The sequence below is a fragment of the Thunnus thynnus genome, chromosome 15 (assembly GCF_963924715.1).
Source record: "Thunnus thynnus chromosome 15, fThuThy2.1, whole genome shotgun sequence".
Lineage (NCBI taxonomy): Eukaryota > Metazoa > Chordata > Actinopteri > Scombriformes > Scombridae > Thunnus > Thunnus thynnus.
The window spans coordinates 3,037,261-3,056,723 of record NC_089531.1 but is presented as its reverse complement, the minus strand read 5'-3'; the positions used below and the strand labels follow the sequence as shown (position 1 = coordinate 3,056,723).

General features: G+C 39.2%; 2 protein-coding genes across 3 annotated transcripts in view; one reads left to right on the top strand and one right to left on the bottom strand.

Annotated features, from left to right (window-relative positions):
- Positions 1 to 19,463, bottom strand: part of LOC137198197 (adhesive plaque matrix protein-like) — a 122,652-nt gene that overhangs the window by 58,073 nt on the left and 45,116 nt on the right. The window lies entirely within an intron of this gene.
- Positions 1 to 19,463, top strand: part of LOC137198196 (F-actin-uncapping protein LRRC16A) — a 42,275-nt gene that overhangs the window by 7,824 nt on the left and 14,988 nt on the right. Inside the window, exons 3-17 of one of the 2 annotated variants that reach the window (XM_067611859.1) lie at positions 6,120 to 6,170; positions 12,639 to 12,698; positions 13,046 to 13,167; positions 14,150 to 14,247; positions 14,348 to 14,418; positions 14,851 to 14,924; positions 15,783 to 15,858; positions 16,158 to 16,246; positions 16,392 to 16,486; positions 16,859 to 16,945; positions 17,054 to 17,157; positions 17,673 to 17,750; positions 18,048 to 18,124; positions 18,703 to 18,807; positions 19,254 to 19,323. In XM_067611859.1, the coding sequence (XP_067467960.1) occupies positions 6,120 to 6,170; positions 12,639 to 12,698; positions 13,046 to 13,167; positions 14,150 to 14,247; positions 14,348 to 14,418; positions 14,851 to 14,924; positions 15,783 to 15,858; positions 16,158 to 16,246; positions 16,392 to 16,486; positions 16,859 to 16,945; positions 17,054 to 17,157; positions 17,673 to 17,750; positions 18,048 to 18,124; positions 18,703 to 18,807; positions 19,254 to 19,323 (1,257 nt within the window). Of the gene's footprint in view, positions 1 to 6,119; positions 6,171 to 12,638; positions 12,699 to 13,042; positions 13,168 to 14,145; positions 14,248 to 14,347; positions 14,419 to 14,850; positions 14,925 to 15,782; positions 15,859 to 16,157; positions 16,247 to 16,391; positions 16,487 to 16,858; positions 16,946 to 17,053; positions 17,158 to 17,672; positions 17,751 to 18,047; positions 18,125 to 18,702; positions 18,808 to 19,253; positions 19,324 to 19,463 lie in introns of those variants that run through there. The other variant, XM_067611860.1, reaches the window with a different exon arrangement.

The following is a 19,463-nucleotide window of genomic DNA, read 5'->3' as shown; positions in this document are numbered from 1 at the left end:
AGGGAGTAAAACATTTTAAAACATGAATACAAGATGACAAAATGATTAGATAAAATAAGTATAAGAGTATAAATATTAAAAGCTGCCTCACCACAAGTTTTTGTCCCGCACTTTGGAACAACTAGAGGACTCATATCAGACCTGAGGAGTCTGGACATTACAAATAATGTATGTCAGACAAACAGGTTGGTGCAAGACCTGCAAATGCAAGTAAAAGAAATTTAAAATTACGAGAACTGAGGGGCAACCAACCAGTTAAGAACTTTAAACTAGGTGTAATTTCTTCTCCTCTTTCTGGTTTTATCACTCCTAAAGGGAAAACAATCCAGCAGACTGACTGTGTAGGTGTGGACGTGTTACTACAGGAACCAGTGACAAGCTCAAATATGAACCAGGAAGTGCAAGTTGACTCCAAGACACTACACAGCAGTTTATAATCCTTTGAGGCAGGATTTTAATACCCTGGAAGGTAGTAATCCTACCTGTGTGTGCGTGCACCTTCACATACTGTATATGATTGGCCAATGACTCAGGAGTTTTTTAGCTGTAGCCCTCTGTAGTATTTGTTTGAATGTGGCCTTAAGCTAATAAGTCTCTCCTTGTGATTCTAAATTAAGTTTGAAGTGTTAGCGACTGGATTTAGGTCCTTATTCAGTGGACTTAATTGTTCCAGGTTTCATCCTCCATAGATATAAATAAATTCTGTGCTGAAGTGCCTTTTTAGCAAGACGGTGAATCCCGTCCTGTATCTGACGCTGACCTCTGACCTCGGAGGAGGAGGAACCAAAAACGCAAATTAGGCCGCAGTGATCGATTCTGATATTGGGTGTAAATATGCACAGGACTCTTCTGTGTTTTTATCTTCTGCATGTGTGTAGTAGTATCTAAACTCTTTCTAGAAACCTTGAAAGCAAGATTTCAAAATAAAAGAGCAGGATGACAACGAACAGATCAGGCATGTGATTGATGATTAAAGTGAATGGGAAGTCTACAGTGCAAAGACAATCAAAACACCTCCAAAAAATCAGCCTGAAATACAAAGTTAACCAGAAACTGACTTTAATGGGAGGTTGTTTGAACTTCCTGCACTGGGACACCAGTTATCTACTGGCCTTTCTTTGTTCCGATGTGTTGCCTGTCTTAAGCGCTGAGCTTTTGCTCGACTAGGTCAAATATTTTGAATGGCTGCGGCTACAGTGGCTCAGTGTGAGAGGAGGCTGCTGCTGCTGTGAGTCATGAACGCATGTTCGGTGTCTGTGACTGTTAGATTACTGATCTTTTGTTTTCACTCTGCAGCTCAGATACAAATCTTTTTAAATCTTAACCGGGCAAACTGACAATGTGAGTTTTCTCACCGTCTCGTGTCTGTTTTGAAGCATCAGGGCCACCAAAGTACACATACTTGGCCCTGTTCCACATCATTTAACAAACTAGTTAAACTCTATCTACATACAGATCTCACAGTTAATGTAGTGAAATACTAATTTTTGTTCTCTTTGCATACAGTACAAACCTTTAATTAACAAGATCCACTCTCTATTTGCTTGGAAATTCAATTTAGAGTAGCTTTAAGGAAATTTTACGGAGCCTTTAAGGTATTACAGAGAAAAAATAATAATAATTGTGGACACTATTTAATAATTGGTGCTGTCAAATTACTAATTCATGCAACCAATTACTGTCGGGAACATTTTTATTTTACTGTAAGCTGTTCATCGTGTGTGTCAGATACAGGTTGGGAACATTCATTTGGCTGCCACTAAAAAACTGTTTCTTCCTTCTCAGCCAACAAAAGCTGATTGGACGTCTTTGTGTTTTAGCTTCAAGTCACCTTAAATTGCAGAAAACTCGAACTTAATAAGATTTGACACTGGATTTGAACTCGATATCAAACCACATCTCCTCGTTTCCTGTATTTGTCGGCCAAACCTCAGCTCAGACTAATGATTAATCCGTTAGAGGAAGTACTAAGAAGAATCATGGATGACACATAACAAACATATTGAGTAAAAAACTGCTGTAAGTCATGTGTAAATGTGGGCTTGATCCCCCCCTGACTATTCAGGATGCTGCAGTATGCTTCCTGTCCTTGAAAAATACTTATGATAATGTAGACAACAGATATAATGCAGCAAGAACACAAACATTCTCTTCTGTGAACTCACAGTCACAGTTAAGTAAGAGGTGGGTGTTACTGCGGCTGGTGTCATGTAACTGCAGGTATGTGAACTCACCTCAGCTGTTTTGTGAGTGTGAATATGAAAACTTACAAAAAAAAAGGGTAATGAGTATCAGGATGCAAACCTGGTTACGTCTCACTGACCCATCCAACCCCCCCCCAACGGCCCACGATGTGCAGTTAAACCCATTTTTAATTTTTGAATATATTTCTTTCCTTTGACAACATACCACATCTCTTGCAGAATGTGACTACAGCTCCTGTTGGGACTTGACTAAAGCAACCCACTCACAGCCAAAGGGTGTTTGGACACACACACACACACACACACACATTCCACAGCTGTAGATCCTCAGATTAGAAACCTGTGCTATAATCTCTCGAAATGACGCAAAATGCTCTAAGTGTCTCATGATAATGTGTCGGGCGGGATTTGTTTTCATTTGTTTAAAAAATTAACACAGATTGTTTCCTGAATCGCATTACAAGAAAAAATAAACCAGCGAATGTATCAGAGGAAGAACATCTGTGAGCCAAAAAAACAAGAGTGAACCCAGAAAACACTCTAGAGTAAAGGATACGGACTGATGATGTGGCTTTTTTGGCATCATTTATTAGCTTTATTTCGACTGAAGTGGCAGCCAGCGCACCTGAACGTTGGAGTCAGTGATGAAGTGCCTTATGGTGCAAGATTGCACCACATCAGCTTTGTGTAAATCTATTTCTAAGGTTGTTTGTAAGTCCTTCCTACAGCTGTAGATAGTTTCAGACTAGTGGTTTACTGAATAGATATCTGAATAGATAAAGTGAGAGGTTAATATGAATTACACTACCTTATTTGGTCATTTAGTCTAACATTATTGGCATTATGTTTTGTAACTTGCGCTATATTGTTATTTCTGTATAATATAATTCAAACAAGGGTTGCAAATATTGTCATTATCAATTAATCTGACGCTTATTTTCTTGATTAATCGTTTTTGTCTGTAAAATGTCAGAAAGTATTGCTGTATATAATTTCTCAAAGCCCAAGTTTATGTCTTAAAATGTCTTTTTTTTTTGTCTGACCAGCAGCGCAAAACTCAAGAATATTCAGTTTACTATCACATCTGATAAAGAAAAGCATCTAATTCTCACATTTGAGAAGCTGGAACCAGCAAATGATTGTTATTTTTGACAAATGACGAATTGACTAATTGTTGCTGCTCTAATTTAAACAGCTTTTTTGATCGAGTTACAAAACCACTTCTACTCTTAAACTCAAACAGGTCATATATTATTAAGCTAGTTTTATGCTGTAACACGGTTACAGTTACAGTAGGTGTAAATATGAAGTGAAAGAGCTGTGTTGTTGTTTTGTGGTACAATCCATGTTAATTTAGTGATAAATAAATCTCCACCTAGTAAACAAAACTAGGCTAAGTGGGAACACAGGCACAACTGGTGCAACCAGCTCCAGGTCTTCCAATTGCTACTAGATGTTGAGCCCCCCCCCCCAAAAAAAATCTGGCTGTGTTGAATTGACTGAGAAAAGCCCCAAATTCCTGTTTTTCCACACTTTCAAGATTGGTGTGTTTATGGTCATCAGAAATGTTTGGGTTCACATCATAATTCGACCAGCACTGTGCTAGATTGATTGGTTGCTGCTTGCTTGTCAAACCTCAGCTCCGTTGTCTTTATCTAAACTAGTGCAGCGCCTGTTCACAACGGGCCGACTGCTTGGCCTCCGGCTGCTACTTCAACGCATAGAAACATTAATACAGTTGATTTGAGGTGTGAATGAGTATATACACAGAAAACATGAAAGAAACTAACATTCTATTATACACAGATTATATAAATAATAAGTAATCTAATGGTAAATAAGAGCACAGAGCGGAGCGGCTCGCTGATCGCTGGTTTATTCTAAGTTTATTAATATTAAACGTATCGCGTGTCCAAATTGCACCAAATTCGACACTGCACTCCCTTTGATCCCCAGCATTACACCTGCCAAGTGTGGAGTTGATCAGTTGAACTGTTCAAGAGATACATGAAGGACATACATACATACATACATACTGACCATACAAAGATTCCTTCCTTTGGTAGATTTATATTTTGTGGATTCTGTAACTGAAAAAAAAATGGTGGTGAGCAGTAAACCTGAATCTCTCTGAAAGTCTCTCTTCAAAATTGACAAAAAGTCATCCATGATATTATTAAATCGGTGGTCTGCAGCGTCACTATTACATCAGCTGAATCAAGTTAAACTGCAGGTTTTACATCAGACACTGTTAGCGGCGCATCACGGTCCAGGTTTTTCACTGTTGCTCATCTGTTTTTTATTAAGCAGTCTGCCTATGTGGACTCGCTCACCTGCTCGCTCACACACATCAACCTGCTTCCACGTCTTCAAAGCACCTGAACCAGACATTTAAACTGAAAACAGGTTGTTCACATTGTCTCTGAACACATCGCTATCCCTCAGGCAGGTTAATACCTTTTCCAATTGGCTGAGACTCCCATCAGTCAGGGAGGAGCTGGTATCTTATTGGCTGTTCTCTGACCTTTGAGCACATGTGACCTGGCGAGACCTCTCTGAGCTGTGGGTTACTGTACATACCACAGCTGGCTCAGCCTCCTGTTAACTACTGCTCGCTCTCTCTCTCTCTCTTTCTCTCTGTCTTTCTTTTAATCCCACTGGAGTGAAACTGTGAATGCGCGGTCCGTTTTTTATTTGCAGCGTTTCAAACCTCAGCTCAGCATTCGCACACCGGTGATGAAAATAAGTTACTAATTTCGTCAGCCAGAAACACACTGGCGTTGGCTGAGCGAGCAGCCGTAATGTGCACTCTCTCTCTCTCTCTCTCTCTCTGGCAGGACAGAAGTTCAACACGTGGTGAAAGATAATATATATCATTATCCCACTCAGTGAAAAAACATCTCCAGAGGTCAAGGCCTCTGCCAGCTTCTCTGAAAGTGAAAATAGACAAAGCTGAGTGGACAAAAGGGCCAGGAGGAAACATATTATGGTCATATTATGACCTTCATCACCTTTCAGTCTATTGTGTAAATGCATTGTTTAAATTGGATAATAAATGGATCTACAAGGATAACATGTTACAGCGAGACTATTTAGTTCCAACATGTTACCAAGATTTTAAAAGACAAACACAAAATATGTAACATAAACCTAAATAATTAAATGCATAAGAATGTAAAATAGCCGTAATCTGCAGGCAGAACATGTTATGTGTAAAATATATTTTAAAAGTTGTTGTAGAAGCTTTTGCTTACAGACAAACTTTTCGTAGCAAGCAGCATTTTACAGATTAGTGATTTAAGGAGAATTGGACATTCATACTACAGTTATTATGCAGCTTTTTCAAGATTCAGTATTGCAATAAACTTTGTTTTATTCTCTTTACAAACATGAAAACAGGATTCAAATTCATTCTGTTTTGTCTGTTCCTACATTTTGTTTGTATTTGTACAGTATGGTTTCTATCTCTAAACACAACAGCAACCCAGTCACTGTGAACTTATATTTATTTAAATTAATAGTGTTAATGGACATCAAATCTCAATGCGCATTTGGTAACTGAAATGTGATAGGGGCACTGAAAACTGTGAAGTACTGAAAGATGCTTCTTATTCTCTAATCAGATATTTTATAGATCTAAAGAATTTTACCAGATTTTACTTATAGAAAAGTTTCTGTATGGCTGCTTATATTTAGACAAAATTTAACATTGGAGAAGTTTGTCTTCTTTTGTTAAATGAAGGTTTTGTATAAATGATAACCAGGCCTATAAACTACTCATAAGGGCAGAATCCGGTTCGTCTTTGACACATTAATGGTGATATTGTCCTGTAAGTGTTCATTGATATAATGTAGTGAGAATCTCCTGGTTTCTGTCTCTCTGTGTCTGACCAGTGTGTGTGTTTCTGTCCTCAGGCCTTGGCATCACATCGAGCCTTTCTGCTGACAGCACGCATCCCTTCCAAGGTTGGTATATCTGTGTGTGTGTGTGTGTGTGTGTGTGTGTGTGTGTGTGTGACATGGTGCAGAGTCTATACAGCAGCAGAAACAGGCTGTAAACGTTGAATTTTCCTTAAATATCATGGGATCTTAAACACTTAAACCTCAGCGAGCAGCGTGACGGTTCTCGTCATTCTCTATCTTTTGTAGCTGGTTTTCATTTGTTCATTTTTTCCTCCTCTCCATTAATTCCTCCACCTCTTCCTCTTCCTCTGCAACTATTTTAAGAATCGACTCATTTTAAGCAGAAAGGCAAAATACTTGCTGGTTGCAGCTTTTAAGATTTGTGGATTTGAAGCTTTTCTGTTTCATACATGGACAATAAACTGGATATCTTTGTCTTGATCAGACAAAATAAGTGATCTAAGAAGAGGGTCTGACATTTTATAGACAATTCATTGATTAATCAAGAAAATAATCTCTTTTTCTTCCTCTTCCTCTCTACTTCTTTGGTTTCTTATTCGGTCAGTCCACACATGTTGCTTCTTGTTCTACTGGAGTCACTTTTTCTTTCCCTTTTGTTCGTTTCTGTTCTTCTGTTTGAGTCGATCAGTCGCAGCGAGTCTTAACACATCCCGGATGTTTAGACTCGTGCAGGTAGAATTAGACGTTCATTTATATAAAAAAAAATACTTCCTGTGCATCATTAGTCACATATCATCTCCTACATTACCTGTACCTTTGTAACTGTGTCGTTTGGTGGATTAAAGGATAATAAGATACTTGTTAATGGATCAGTTCGTTGTTGGTTTTTTGTCTTTTCGTTGGATTTGTTGGCATTAAGACAAATATCGAGCCCTTTACCCTACTTTCTGTTGCATGTGTTTTAACTTCTCACAGTGTATTTTACTAATCTCTGCTTTTATTCCTCACGTTACACTTAATAACCCCACATTCATGCTGCGTCTGTATTTCTTCTTCTGCTTCTTCTTCTGTCTAGTTCTCTGTCTATGTGAATTATCTTGATATTGTAGTGTCTCTTTCAGTTCTCTCTCTCTCTCTCTCTCTCTCTCTCTCTCTCTGGTTTACACTCTATCTCTATGTCTCTCTACCCAGATGAGAACAGGTCCCACCATATGGAGACATCTGATAGTTTTACCCAGAATGCAGCTGTGAGAACGCAGCCTGTGGGAAAGGAAAACACTGGGAGGAAGAAAAGTTCAGCGTGGAGGGCGAGAGAGTAAAAACATGCTGGAAACAGTTAAAAAAAAAAAAAAAAAAAGAAATATTTTTTGATTGTAGTAAACTTTAAAGTGTTTCCTAATACAGTTAAGTAAAAAAACATGACAACGTATGTCAGAAAATTCACTTTCAAGGGATAATAAGTAATTTAAGTGCTTTTTTGGCAAGATGATACCCATCTTCCAGACAGGTCCCGCGATATTTACAAGTTATTGAAGAGGAAACTTACAAACACTTGGGATTATGACTCAAAAAAAAAGCCATTGCACATTAAGATTGTAGCCTGAAGTCATGAACTTCCCACTTTTAAGCTTCATAAACTGCTTTAGAAATTATGAGTCATCAGAGCCCCTTTTTAAAAGAGAAGTGAAGCCATAAATGCAGATCTAAAATTATTGATGCTCTTTTCTTTTCTCAGCCTCTATTTTAATAGTTCTCATGTAACCCTCGGTTTGTTTGTTTATCGCTCTCTTACTGGTCATCGCCAGTCTCAGGCCAGACGACATATAAATAACTGCGATACACTCAGTATTAACTGGTCTGATGCAGAGTGAAACTGGGCTCTGCTCCTACTGGAACTAAACACAGACTCCCTACAGGTCCTGACCTTTGACCTCTGTATAAATAAAGCAGAAAAGATCATTTCCTGGTAATAAAGTGCAATTAGATTGACCCTTTGTAGCAGAGAGAGATAATTGCTGAATCAGTGAAGTAATTTAACTTTTTCACATCCACAATAATATTTGTCTGGAGATTTTTTTTTTAATTATTTTTTACAGCTGGGATAAAGAGACCTCTAGAGCCAAATGTAGCTATAATATCATTGCTGAGAAAATTATAGAGCCGTTTCTAAACAAACTAAAGTGATCAAATTCCTCATAATGAAGGAACTTGACTCACTGATTTGTTTTTAATCATTTTTTCGGACAACAACGGAGGTCTACGGCACAGAGGAATAAGATAAATCAGGCTTTGGATACACACAACTATAGAAAATTGGCAGCTATATCATTATTAGAGCTGTTTTGTAGCACAGTTCAAATAAAATAAGTGAACTCTCTCTGCCAGCTGACCCCTGATCTGTTGTTCCAGAGTAGGCCAGTGGTTTTCATAGCTGTGCGCGTGCGCATTTTTGTTGGGACCTTTTCCGGTATAAACACCGACCTTGTCGGGACCGGTGGTCGTCATGGGGACCAAAGCCCGGTCCTAACGAGGCAAAACGTCGTTTATGAGGTCCTGGTTAAGTTTAGGGGTATTGAGGGTAGGTTAAGGTTGGGATTAGGGTTCAGGTTGGGCTCTGCGCAATGAATGGAAGTCAATGCAATGTCCTAACAAGGATAGCTGCATAAACGTGTGTGTGTGTGTGTGTGTGTGTGTGTGTGTGTGTGTGTGTGTGTGTGTGTGTGTGTGTGTGTGAGTGTGTGAGAGAGAGAGAGAGTGAAACAGAGGGTGGTTTGTTCCTCGGTGTGTACAGTCCCAGCAGAGAGGCAGCGGAGGGAGAAAAAAAAGACAATGGAGGAATTTAACAGCTGGCAAGGAAAGGAGGGGAGGGGGCACTGTTTCTCTAGATCCCTCGCCCTCTCTCTCTCTCTCTTCCTCTCTCTACATTCCTCATCCCTTTTTTACTCTTTTTCATAACTCTGGCAGTGAGATAAAGAAGTCAAAAAGTATATTTACCTCCCTTCTTTTTCTCATCTTGCTTTCTACCTCCTGCTTTTTTATACCTTTTATATCTCACTTTTTTCTCTTTCTCTTTGCATCTTTTAGCTCAACATTTCACTTTTTTTTTTATATATCCTCTTTTCTCTGTCTCTGTCTCTGTTTTCTCCTGTCTTTCTTTTCCTGTCTTTTTTTCCTTCCGTTCACTTGCTCGTTTTGGCAGCGAGTTAGCAGTCCACTATTATTTTTACTTTCTCTCTCTCTCTCTGGATTCAAAGGGAAATGTGTATGAGAGGTTGTGACGCTGCTCCAGACATTTGTTCTGCAGACTATTTGTAGCTGGTGTTTTACATGCCTTTTGTCTCTGTGAGTTTTTTTTTTCCTATCCCCAGGCTTTGTTCATGTCTTGATAGTAATGGTTTCATAGTTTCATATCAATAAATGTCTGATTCTGATTAATGTAATGTAAATGATTCAGCCTGCTCACAACCTGCCTCCATCATTGGAGGAATTTCTCACAGGAGAACTGCTGATTATGTAGATTTTGTAATGCGGATCCATTCATTGAAGTTTGTTCCTCTTTCCAAATGGAGGTTATGGTGACACACTAACTAACGTGTTTTGTCCATAGACTGTAAAAAAAAGGACATAGTCAGCAAGTTTGACTGTTGCTATCTTGGTCTTTTGGAGCCAGAAATGACTATATTTGGACAAGAGGGTGGGGTTGACCCCAATGCTAGCTGCTAGCTTTGTTAGCACATTGCATTTACAGTCTATGTTAACTGGAGATATTGCTAATGCTAATTTTGGCAAGCAAAAAACGGGCTTAAAACAAAAAAATGTACTGGCCGGAAAAACTGAGCAGCTCATTGCTTAGAGGGTTTTTTTGTGCAACCAAATGCTGAATCAGACTTTTTAGGTGACCACAATGGTAGCGTCTTGTCAGTCACAACATAGCCACGCCCTAAAGCATACCCTGCTTTATCATCTATTTTACTCTAAATGGGACCATAATTTATAAAATGAACATCATTCTGTGTTGAAGAAGGCTTGAAACAAGGGATCGAGACCATAAACTCATCAGGAAAGTATTTTCTAAGGTAATAAATCAAGTGAGAAGTAGGGTCATTTTCTCATAGACTTCCATACAATCGGACTTCTTTTTGCAGCCAGTGGAGTCGCCCCCTGCTGGCCATTAGAGATAATGCAGGTTTAAGTCATTTCCACATTGGCCTCATTTTCCAGACCCGGAGCTTCCATGGATGTTTAAAGACAACTGGATACAGGAAGCACATTTGACATAGCGGCCAAACTGTGTAATTACAACGTCACGTGATGTACATTGACCTAAAGAAACTATTTCCCATGCACTTACATTGTGAAAGAGACGTCTGAAAATCAGTGGATAATGTTTTTTTTAACATCACAAACCCCGTGGTATGACTTGATTCACTATCAGCATTTGATCCATTTTGAAAGCCTAGAAGAGCTGCACCATTGAATCATTTTATCCCCATTCAAGTTAGCAGGAGGGCTAATCTGGAAGTTAGCCGTCTTAGCCGGGAGAAGTCTCTAGTGAGCATGCTCCATGGATGCATGCGGCCCATAGAGCGTGCGCAGTGTGTTTTCATCTGGGCGATTTCTTTACAACAGGAAGTGGCTTTTTTGGCTTCATGCGCCACTGAGCCTGTATCTAGTTCTCTTTATACATCCATGGGAGCTTCTACTCTAAAAGTCCAAAACAAGTTGAAGCTTGATGAGGCAGTTCAGTCAACCTCAGCTGTGCAGTATTTCAACACGCTAAATAAGCAAAGACATTGATTTTTGATTTAACATTTTAGTGCTAGCTTCTGCTTGTGGACACCCTAATATTACACCCATATGTGATAGTTGACCATGTCATACCAAAACTATGGGCATTAATCTGCTGCTATAACAGCCTCCACTCTTCTGGTTTCAGGATTTCTACCAGATTTTAGAGCCTGGCTGCAGGGATTTGCTCCCATTCAGCCACAGGAGCATTAGCGAACCCCATCCCGAAGGTGCTGGATTGGGTTGAGGTCAGGGATCTTAAAGTTGCAAGCCACTCAAGTTCTTACACACCAAAGTGGGAAAACCATTTACTTTCTGGAGCTGGCTTTGTGCTCAGGGGCATTAACAGGAAAGGGCCTTCCCCAAGCACACTATTGTCTAAAATATCATTGTATGCTGGAACTAAACTAGGAAAAACAGCCCCAAACCAAAAGTACACACAAGAATGTGGATAGGGCTGTTCACATAATTATGGATGTACTTACAAACACTAATATGGACGTTTTTGTTCTTTTAATTCTTGAGAAAAGAACATTTGCAGAGGATGAATTTTTGCAAGAAACCAAATGTGAAGACAACTCGCTTCCCAGGAGTTAAACCGTTTAACACTGACCATCAGGTTTCCTCCACAAGATAACAGGAATGTGGCAATTTTTTAAGATTTGTGTATGTCTACGTTTTTATTTTTATGGTTTAGACATAACCAACCCTTTTTTTTTTTATCCAGATCAACTTTAAATTAATAGCTAGACATTTTTGGGAAATGTCCTTATTTACTTAAATGAGAAAATGGATACTAATGTCTGTGCGCTTAGTAACATGCTAGCTATTAGTTAAGATTAGCATGACTGGAAACAGGTGGGAACAACTAGCCTGACTCTCTCCAAAGATAAATAAATCTACCTAATTAACACAAACAGAAATATAAAAATGACCATTTGTGGGGGGGTTAAACTACTACAGTTACTACTACTACAGTTCTAGAGATGACCATGTCGGTCTGTTTCTCTTGAGTGAACTTTTCATCTAGTGCCATCATCAGGTTAACATTTCATTTTTGCCAGTGCTTTGGTTTATGATCAAAAACCTTCAAAACTAATGGCGTCTTTATCAGCCTCAGCTGTACTTTGTGCTTAGTGGTAAATAGCAAATGTTAGCACGCTAACACGCTCAAACATGGCAAACAATGGTACACATTACACACAATGTTAGCATTGTCATTGGGTGTCATTGGTGTCTGTTACCTGTAGCCCTCATCTAATAAATGTAAAGTTCTTTATGAAACACTCGTTTTCTTCTGTCTGTCTAATGAAGTTGGAAACCTCAAAAACTAATCAAAACTTTTGCTTCAGAAGCTCAACATCTGCATTACAAGTCAACATTTTGCATCATTTGGGGGGGAAAAATAAAGTAAAAGCATATATACTCACTCAGGAGTGTTTGTGCGTCACCTGAAGTCTTTCGACATTCAGTTATTGAAAGATTTTACACTTAATGTCCATGTTTGGTAAATGTTTCCTGGAAAAAAAAACCCTCCAGTTCTCTGGAAGAGGCAAATCAACTGGTTAGTTTTTTTCCTGAGAATTTCACATTGTTTAGAGTAAAGTCTCTCATGGGACATATCTATAACCTTCATTTATGATTCATTGAATTAAAGGACACAAACAACACAACACGTAGCCATTGCAAGGCTTATATGAAGTAGATGTAGTGTAGAAATACATGATTAACTTGATATATATGTACAGTTGAATTTCATCACGTCTGTCTGTGTTTCTTCAGGTTGAACACTCCTTCAGCTACCTGGATATCCAGGGAATCAGCAGCAACAAGCCCACTCAGGTACAAACACACACACAAACAAAAAGCAGTTTTGAAATCACAGCATTGCATTAATGACACACAAATACACCTGACCGCAGCTTATGTTTTTACACACTCAAACACACACACAAATCTCCTCCTTTCATAGTCTTTTTCCTCCTTTGGTTCTAAGTTGTAAAGTTTTTACTTTGTCATTTGTTTATCTCTTCTTCTTCATGGCTAAATTGAACTTTTTTAAAACTGCACAGACTGCAGCCAGTCTGTTAAATGGAAATACAGCATGGGGGTGTCAGCATTTTATTATTCTCTCAACAGCATTTTGAGTCATTCAGGTTTTTTTCCTTTGCATGTGTCGCCCCCTGCAGTTGGTGTTGGAGTGTGAGCGCGGCCCATGGAGCCTCCGGCTGAGCTCGGTGGAGGAAGTAGACGAGGTGATCGCTCACATCGGAGGCTGCCTGCACCGGATCTGCCCCGCCGGCTCACCTGTGTAGGTACCACACAAGAGTCTGAGCGAGAGGAGAGAGGAAATGAGGCCTTCAGGGGCTCTCAGAGGGTGGGAAAGAAGGGATCATTTAAAGCTGTACACTGTCATTTAAGTGTTTTGATTTTAAAATGCCACAAATTATGTTGCTACAGTAACTGAAAGTATTAAAAACAGTTGCTGTGAGGAACTGAAAACGCAATTTATTGAACAAATATGAAAGTACATTTTCAAAATAAAAGTTCATTGTTAGTATGATAAATTATAACTTTTAGTTCAATGTTACTTTTGATGCTAAAAAAGTAGAAGTTTTGTTGTAATGAGTCGTAGCTTCTTCCGACACCTTTTGGTCCTGTAGAAAATGTCTTTTGTTGTTTAGTTGTATTGCTTTGTTTTACTGTATTGTGTTGTTGGAGTGATTACATTTATTTTCTTACATTAAGGGGATAGTTTGACACTTCCTGTTCACAGTGATACAATTTAGAGCTGAAACAAGCAGTCAGGTAATCTGCAATAATTATGGTTGGTTTTTGACCAAAAAAATACAAAAATTGACTCGTCTCAGAGTCAAATATGAAGATTTTCAGTTTTTGATGCTGGTTTGTCTTATGTTTGTCTTATATCATAGTAAACAGTCAATATGTGGCTTTTGGGCTGTTGGCTGGACAAAACAAGAAATTTAAAGTCCTCAATTTTGGCTCTTTTTGTAACATTTTTCACTGTTCTCTGACATCTAATTGACTAATCAATTGATTGAAACAATCTGTAGATTGATCGATAATGAAAATAGTTTGAGTTAGTCTCCGTTCATTAGTTGCAGCCCTCTGACAAACTGGCTACTGGGATGCAATATTTAGATTTTTCAGAATCGTGTGTTCAGGTAAAGTTTATTCTTGTCATTTTTTTCTGTTTTTGAGGATTTTAAATTAAGTTTAGAAGTAAGATTTCCTTTTCTCTCTCTCTCTCTCTCTCTCTCTCTGTAAGGAAGGAAGGTGATGAGGAAGCTGAGTCTGAAGCCTCCGGAGAGGACGGCGGCGCTCCAGGCCGTCTGGGATGAGCAGGGCTCGGCTGATCTGGGACCCTGTGGTAAATCAGCATGAACGTATTCGGATTTCAATTTTTTTTTTATTTTTTTTTTGTATTTTAATATTTCGAGTGAATCTCGCTGTCATGTGACTCTTTGCAGGCGGTTTCTCTCATCAGTACTGGTGTGTGTGTGACTACCTGGGTCTGCCCTACAGAGAGGAGGTCCAATGGGTCGGTACCGTAGACTCGAAGCTTTATTGTTTTTCTGCTTTATTCTCATATTTCCGTCTTTTTCTCGTGAACATCCTATTTTTTCTTTTATCAGCTGCTTCAATGTCTTTTTATACGCTTTTTATGATGCATCTTCAAGTGTTTCTTCTTCTGCTTTTTCCTTCTTCCTCCTCAGTTTAATTTATACTGTTCGGGCTTCTGTTGCTTCCTCATATGAGTCATCATCTTCATTTTTTCCTCTTGTATTCTTCTGCTTCTTTTTCTTTTACTCACTCATCCACCGCTTCTTGTACAGTCGTTTTTTCTTCTTCTGCTACTTCGTCTGTGTCTAATCAAATCTCTTTTTTTCTCTGCTCTTTAATAACTACGGCAGATTCTTCTCTTTGTTTTTCTGTCTGTCTCTCACCTGTCGTCATCTTCACCTCCTTTCAGGATGTGGACACCATCTATCTCACTCAGGACACCAGAGAGCTCAACCTGCAGGACTTCATTCACCTGGAGAACAGGTACGTACGCTGCTCAGCACCTCTGGGTTCATCTTGCATCATATGTGTGAGTCTGACAATGAATTTAAAGCTTTCAGATGAAGTGAAGGTGAGCTGATGAGGAAGGAATGTTTTATTTAGAGCAGTATGACAAAATGTGACAAAAGACTGGGTTCCTGGAATGACTTAATTTTCAATTAATGAAGCAGGGCTTCAGGGTGAATCAAGGCCAAAACAATTCCTAACTAATCCCTAATCAAAACAAAATAGGAAACAAAAGACATTTTCTAAACCTAACTCCCTGTAATAACAGTGTACAAAAAGAAATGGCGATTCACCCCTTACTGCTTCAAGAGTTTAATGGTCTTAACTATGTACAAGGCTCATTATCTACAAGGTCTGAGCTGTCACGCTACACAAAGCAAGGCAGCTTTAGCAAACGGCTAGGCTAACACAGACTAATTAGAGCTACAAATGCTAACGACGATCCCACACACACACACACAACGCTTGACAAAAAGGTGGAGGGACGAGGCTCCGCTGACAGAACCGACCCCTTTGGCGTCACCTGGCAACCCCGGACCAGCCAATCCCCGGCGGCCGCGGCACGAAGGGACAGCCAATCTGGGCTGGAACCGGCACCTGTCAATAAACACAGATCCCGTACAGAGAAGACAGAGCTCCCACTCTGTGATGAAAACGTTGCACAATTTCACACAAAACTATACGGCAGAGGGCCGTAACACTTGAATATCTTGGGCATATTTGGGCATACATTCAACAATGCAATACATTTTAGATATGATTTAACATTTAACAGCCTTCAGTGTCACTCTATAGTATATAATCTCTATGTTTTATGTTTTATGTTGTCTGCAGGGATCTGGTGCCAATCATTGCAGCTCTGGAGTACAACCAGTGGTTCACTAAACTCTCTGCCAAAGACTATAAACTGGTAATATCAAGCCACTCCACTGTTACTACAACCATATGTAAAACTTGGCTTTGTGTTTCATATTTCACTGAGCAGTGTGTGACAGTAGACATAAGGGGCCTCTGGTGCCTCAGCCGAATTATACGAGCAAGATTGTTTTTGTCCAATTTTTATTTCTTTAATTAACACGACATTCATTGTTTTGTTGCCATCAAAGCATTAAAACACTGGTAAAGATCATTATTGTTTCAATTACAATATATTTTCAAATCATGTTTTATCTGCGTGTTTGTGCGTGCTGCTGTGTTTCTGCCATCCAGCCTACAGATGTGTGCGACCAAATCCTCAGAGTGGTGGCTCGATCCAGCCGGCTGGAGGAGCTGGTGCTGGACAACACTGCTCTCAAAAGGTCAGAGGTCAAAGAGAACCACACCGGGACACAATATTTCATTAGGTTCAGGTTTTAATTGCTTGTCGACCGTATAAGATCTCATGTGACATGCTGTGTAACTGGTAAACTGTCCTCAGACGTGTCGTCCTTCTTCTTTCTTCAGTGATTTTGCTCAGAAACTGGCCGGCGCTCTGTCACATAACCCCGCCTCCACACTACACACACTCAACCTGAGCAACAACTCGCTGGAGGACAAAGGTTAAAACACACACACACACACACTAACAAACCCTGTTTTCACTGTGTAGACAAGGTGTGGCGTGCAGGTTGTCTGTGTGTCAGTTTAAAGTCAATAGATAGATACAGAAGAAATGGATGATGGATGTTAGATTATACAATATGCAAAATATTTGATTTCTCAATCATATCCACCTTTCTAAAGTTAAAGATCATGCCCATCAACAAGCTGTTACACTGTATTGTTCAAGAACTTAAATTTGTCTTTGTGAAACATGCTCATCCGCTCACTGTTGACTCACAAAAGGGACTCTCAGGTGAAGTCATGCGCCCCCTGGTGGTTAGTCAGAGGCCCTCAGCTCTAGACTGAGTGTGTGTGTTTGCTTCCTGCAGGTGCGTCTGCTCTGAGCGCTCAACTCGCCAAGCTGCCCATGGGCCTGAAGCACCTGAACCTCTCCAGAACCTCCATGTCTCCTAAAGGTGAACATGCAGAAACAACAACAGAGGAGAAGTAAAACAGTTGTCACTGTACTAATAAATTATGTTTTTCAGGAGTTCATGTTTGTCTGATGATGTTTTTTTTTGCAGGTGTGAACAGTCTCTGTCAGGCTCTCTGCGCCAACCCGGCCATCTCCTCCACCCTCACACACCTCGACCTGTCGGGAAACTCACTCAAAGGTGACGACCTGCCGGTACGCAGCCGCCTCCCGTCTTCTCCCTCTGTCATATATCAAACTTCAACTAACATAAGTTCCCTTTAACCATCATATAGACAGTGCAACAACATAAACACGACATTAACTGAGTGCAAGTTGGAATTACAGTCCAGTTCTATTTGGGAATGTTTTTTTTAAACCTGCCTTGTTTTCTTAAAGGCAGGTCACAAATTAAAAACATTCAAACCCTTTTCAAATGATAAAATGTACTTTATGATTTAATCTGCATTTCTTTTAGTTTATCTCACCTTAATCAGCCTCAGTTGTAGCAGAAATTGTGCAGCGATTTTGTGCTGTTTTATGTTTTTTATCTTCCTGTTTGGCCTTTAGTTTGAGTATTTGATGGTTCTTCTTAATCTGAGACAAACTTAAACCTAAATTTTAGTAAAACATTTTTAGAACGTTGACATAAACTAAAGAATACGCAGAGCTACACACAGTTTTCACATGTGTTGGTGTAAACGTCTGATGTGTTCTTTTTCTCTTCACAGAATCTGCACAGCTTCCTGAGTCAGTCCAACTGCCTGGAAACTCTGGATCTGTCCAACAGCGACTGTTCTCTGGAGCAGGTGAAAACACACATACTGCACACATTTAAAATCACACTGATCAATAAAAGAAGTAAAGATAAATAAGTGAAGTAAGTCACAATAAAAACAAGAACTAAATTGTCAAGATAGAAACAAAAATAAAGTAAAGATAATCATAAAGGTTCCAAAACTGTAATAACTAAAAATATAATCTGATTTTGTCCAAGTGACTGAAACATTCAGTTTGTTTATGGACATTTCACTGCCAGATGACATGTATTATACCTTTAGGAGACATTTCTCCTCTGCTAACATTCAGCTTTGTGTGTTTTTTAGGTGTGTGCGTCTCTGCTCAGAGGATCTTTGAAGCATCTTTCTGTCCTCAACATGTCAAAGACGGTTTACTCTCACAGGTCAGACGATAAAATCTCACTTCTCTGTATGACAACAGAACTCTTTTTTTTTTTTAATTTATTTGCACAGTAAAAACAAAACAACACAACAAAAGAGAAGAAACAAATTGTGCAGGTGAGATTTAGAAACCCCCCCCCTAGAGGCTTATGGGAGTAATCTCACCTCATTATACATTATAAACAGATACAAAAGTCATGTGATCTACAAAAATAAACAAACAAGCAACCACACAGTCAAAAGCAAACATAAAATAAGCAGCACAAACCAAGCAAAGACACAGAACAGATAAAATAATGTAATGAGTGTGTGCGTGTGTGTGTTTTAGTGTAATGTATAAGTGTGTGTGTGCTTACTGAAGCAAACTTTTAGTTAATTGGTTACTTAGGTTAAGTTTGGTTCATCAGTCCAACTCATCAAGTCGACTGAAATGCAATTTGAATGTAACTGTTCCACCGCTGAGCTCATGAACTTCATCAATATTATTACAGATGCTTTGGGACATGTATTATTCATTCATAGATAGATTGTAGTCTTTGTTCTCACTGATTTTAAAACATCTCTCTACAAACTCTCTCAGGAAGAGTAAAGAAATCCCTTCGTCCTTCAAGCAGTTCTTCAGCTGCTCTCAGGCTCTGAACTCAGTCAGCCTGTCGGGAACCAAGCTGCCTCTGGAGGCTCTGAAGTAAGAAAAACATCCAACCAAATCTAATTTTAACGAGACTCTCATTTGCAAAACATTGTAGAGGTTTACCAAAGAGACAGACAATCAGTCAGTGATCTCCACCAGTCCAAAACAAAACAGCTATAAGTCAGTGTTTTTACCTCAAGTCAGCACTATGTAAAGTTTCATTTCTTAATTTTAGCTAGCTTTTAATTTCAAGTTTCCAAGTGGTAGACCAGAGAAAACAACAGAGCCACTAGACAGTCTTAGTTATGGGCTTTATTTTTTATTTATATTCATTTATTGCAGTAGAAGTACATGAAGCAGTTTGAAACTAGAAGCCTTCATCACAGATATAACTCCTACAGTTTTCTGATGTTGTTTGGATGAAGTGTGAAATATTTTCAGTCTGTTAAAGCTGTTGTTAAACTGACAGTCTGATTGGTCGGTGGTTTTTCTGTCTGCAGAGCTTTGTTGTTGGGACTCGGATGTAACCCAAACCTCAGCGAAGTGTCTCTGGATCTCAGCTGCTGTGAGGTAAAACTGACACAAACCTCCACATGCTGTAAAAGTCCATCACAGTTAAAACATCTTCATCAGGGCTCATCATCCTACCAATGAAGACCAGATAACTAAAAATGTTTGGTGAATAAAACATGGTTTACTGGAGAAGATTT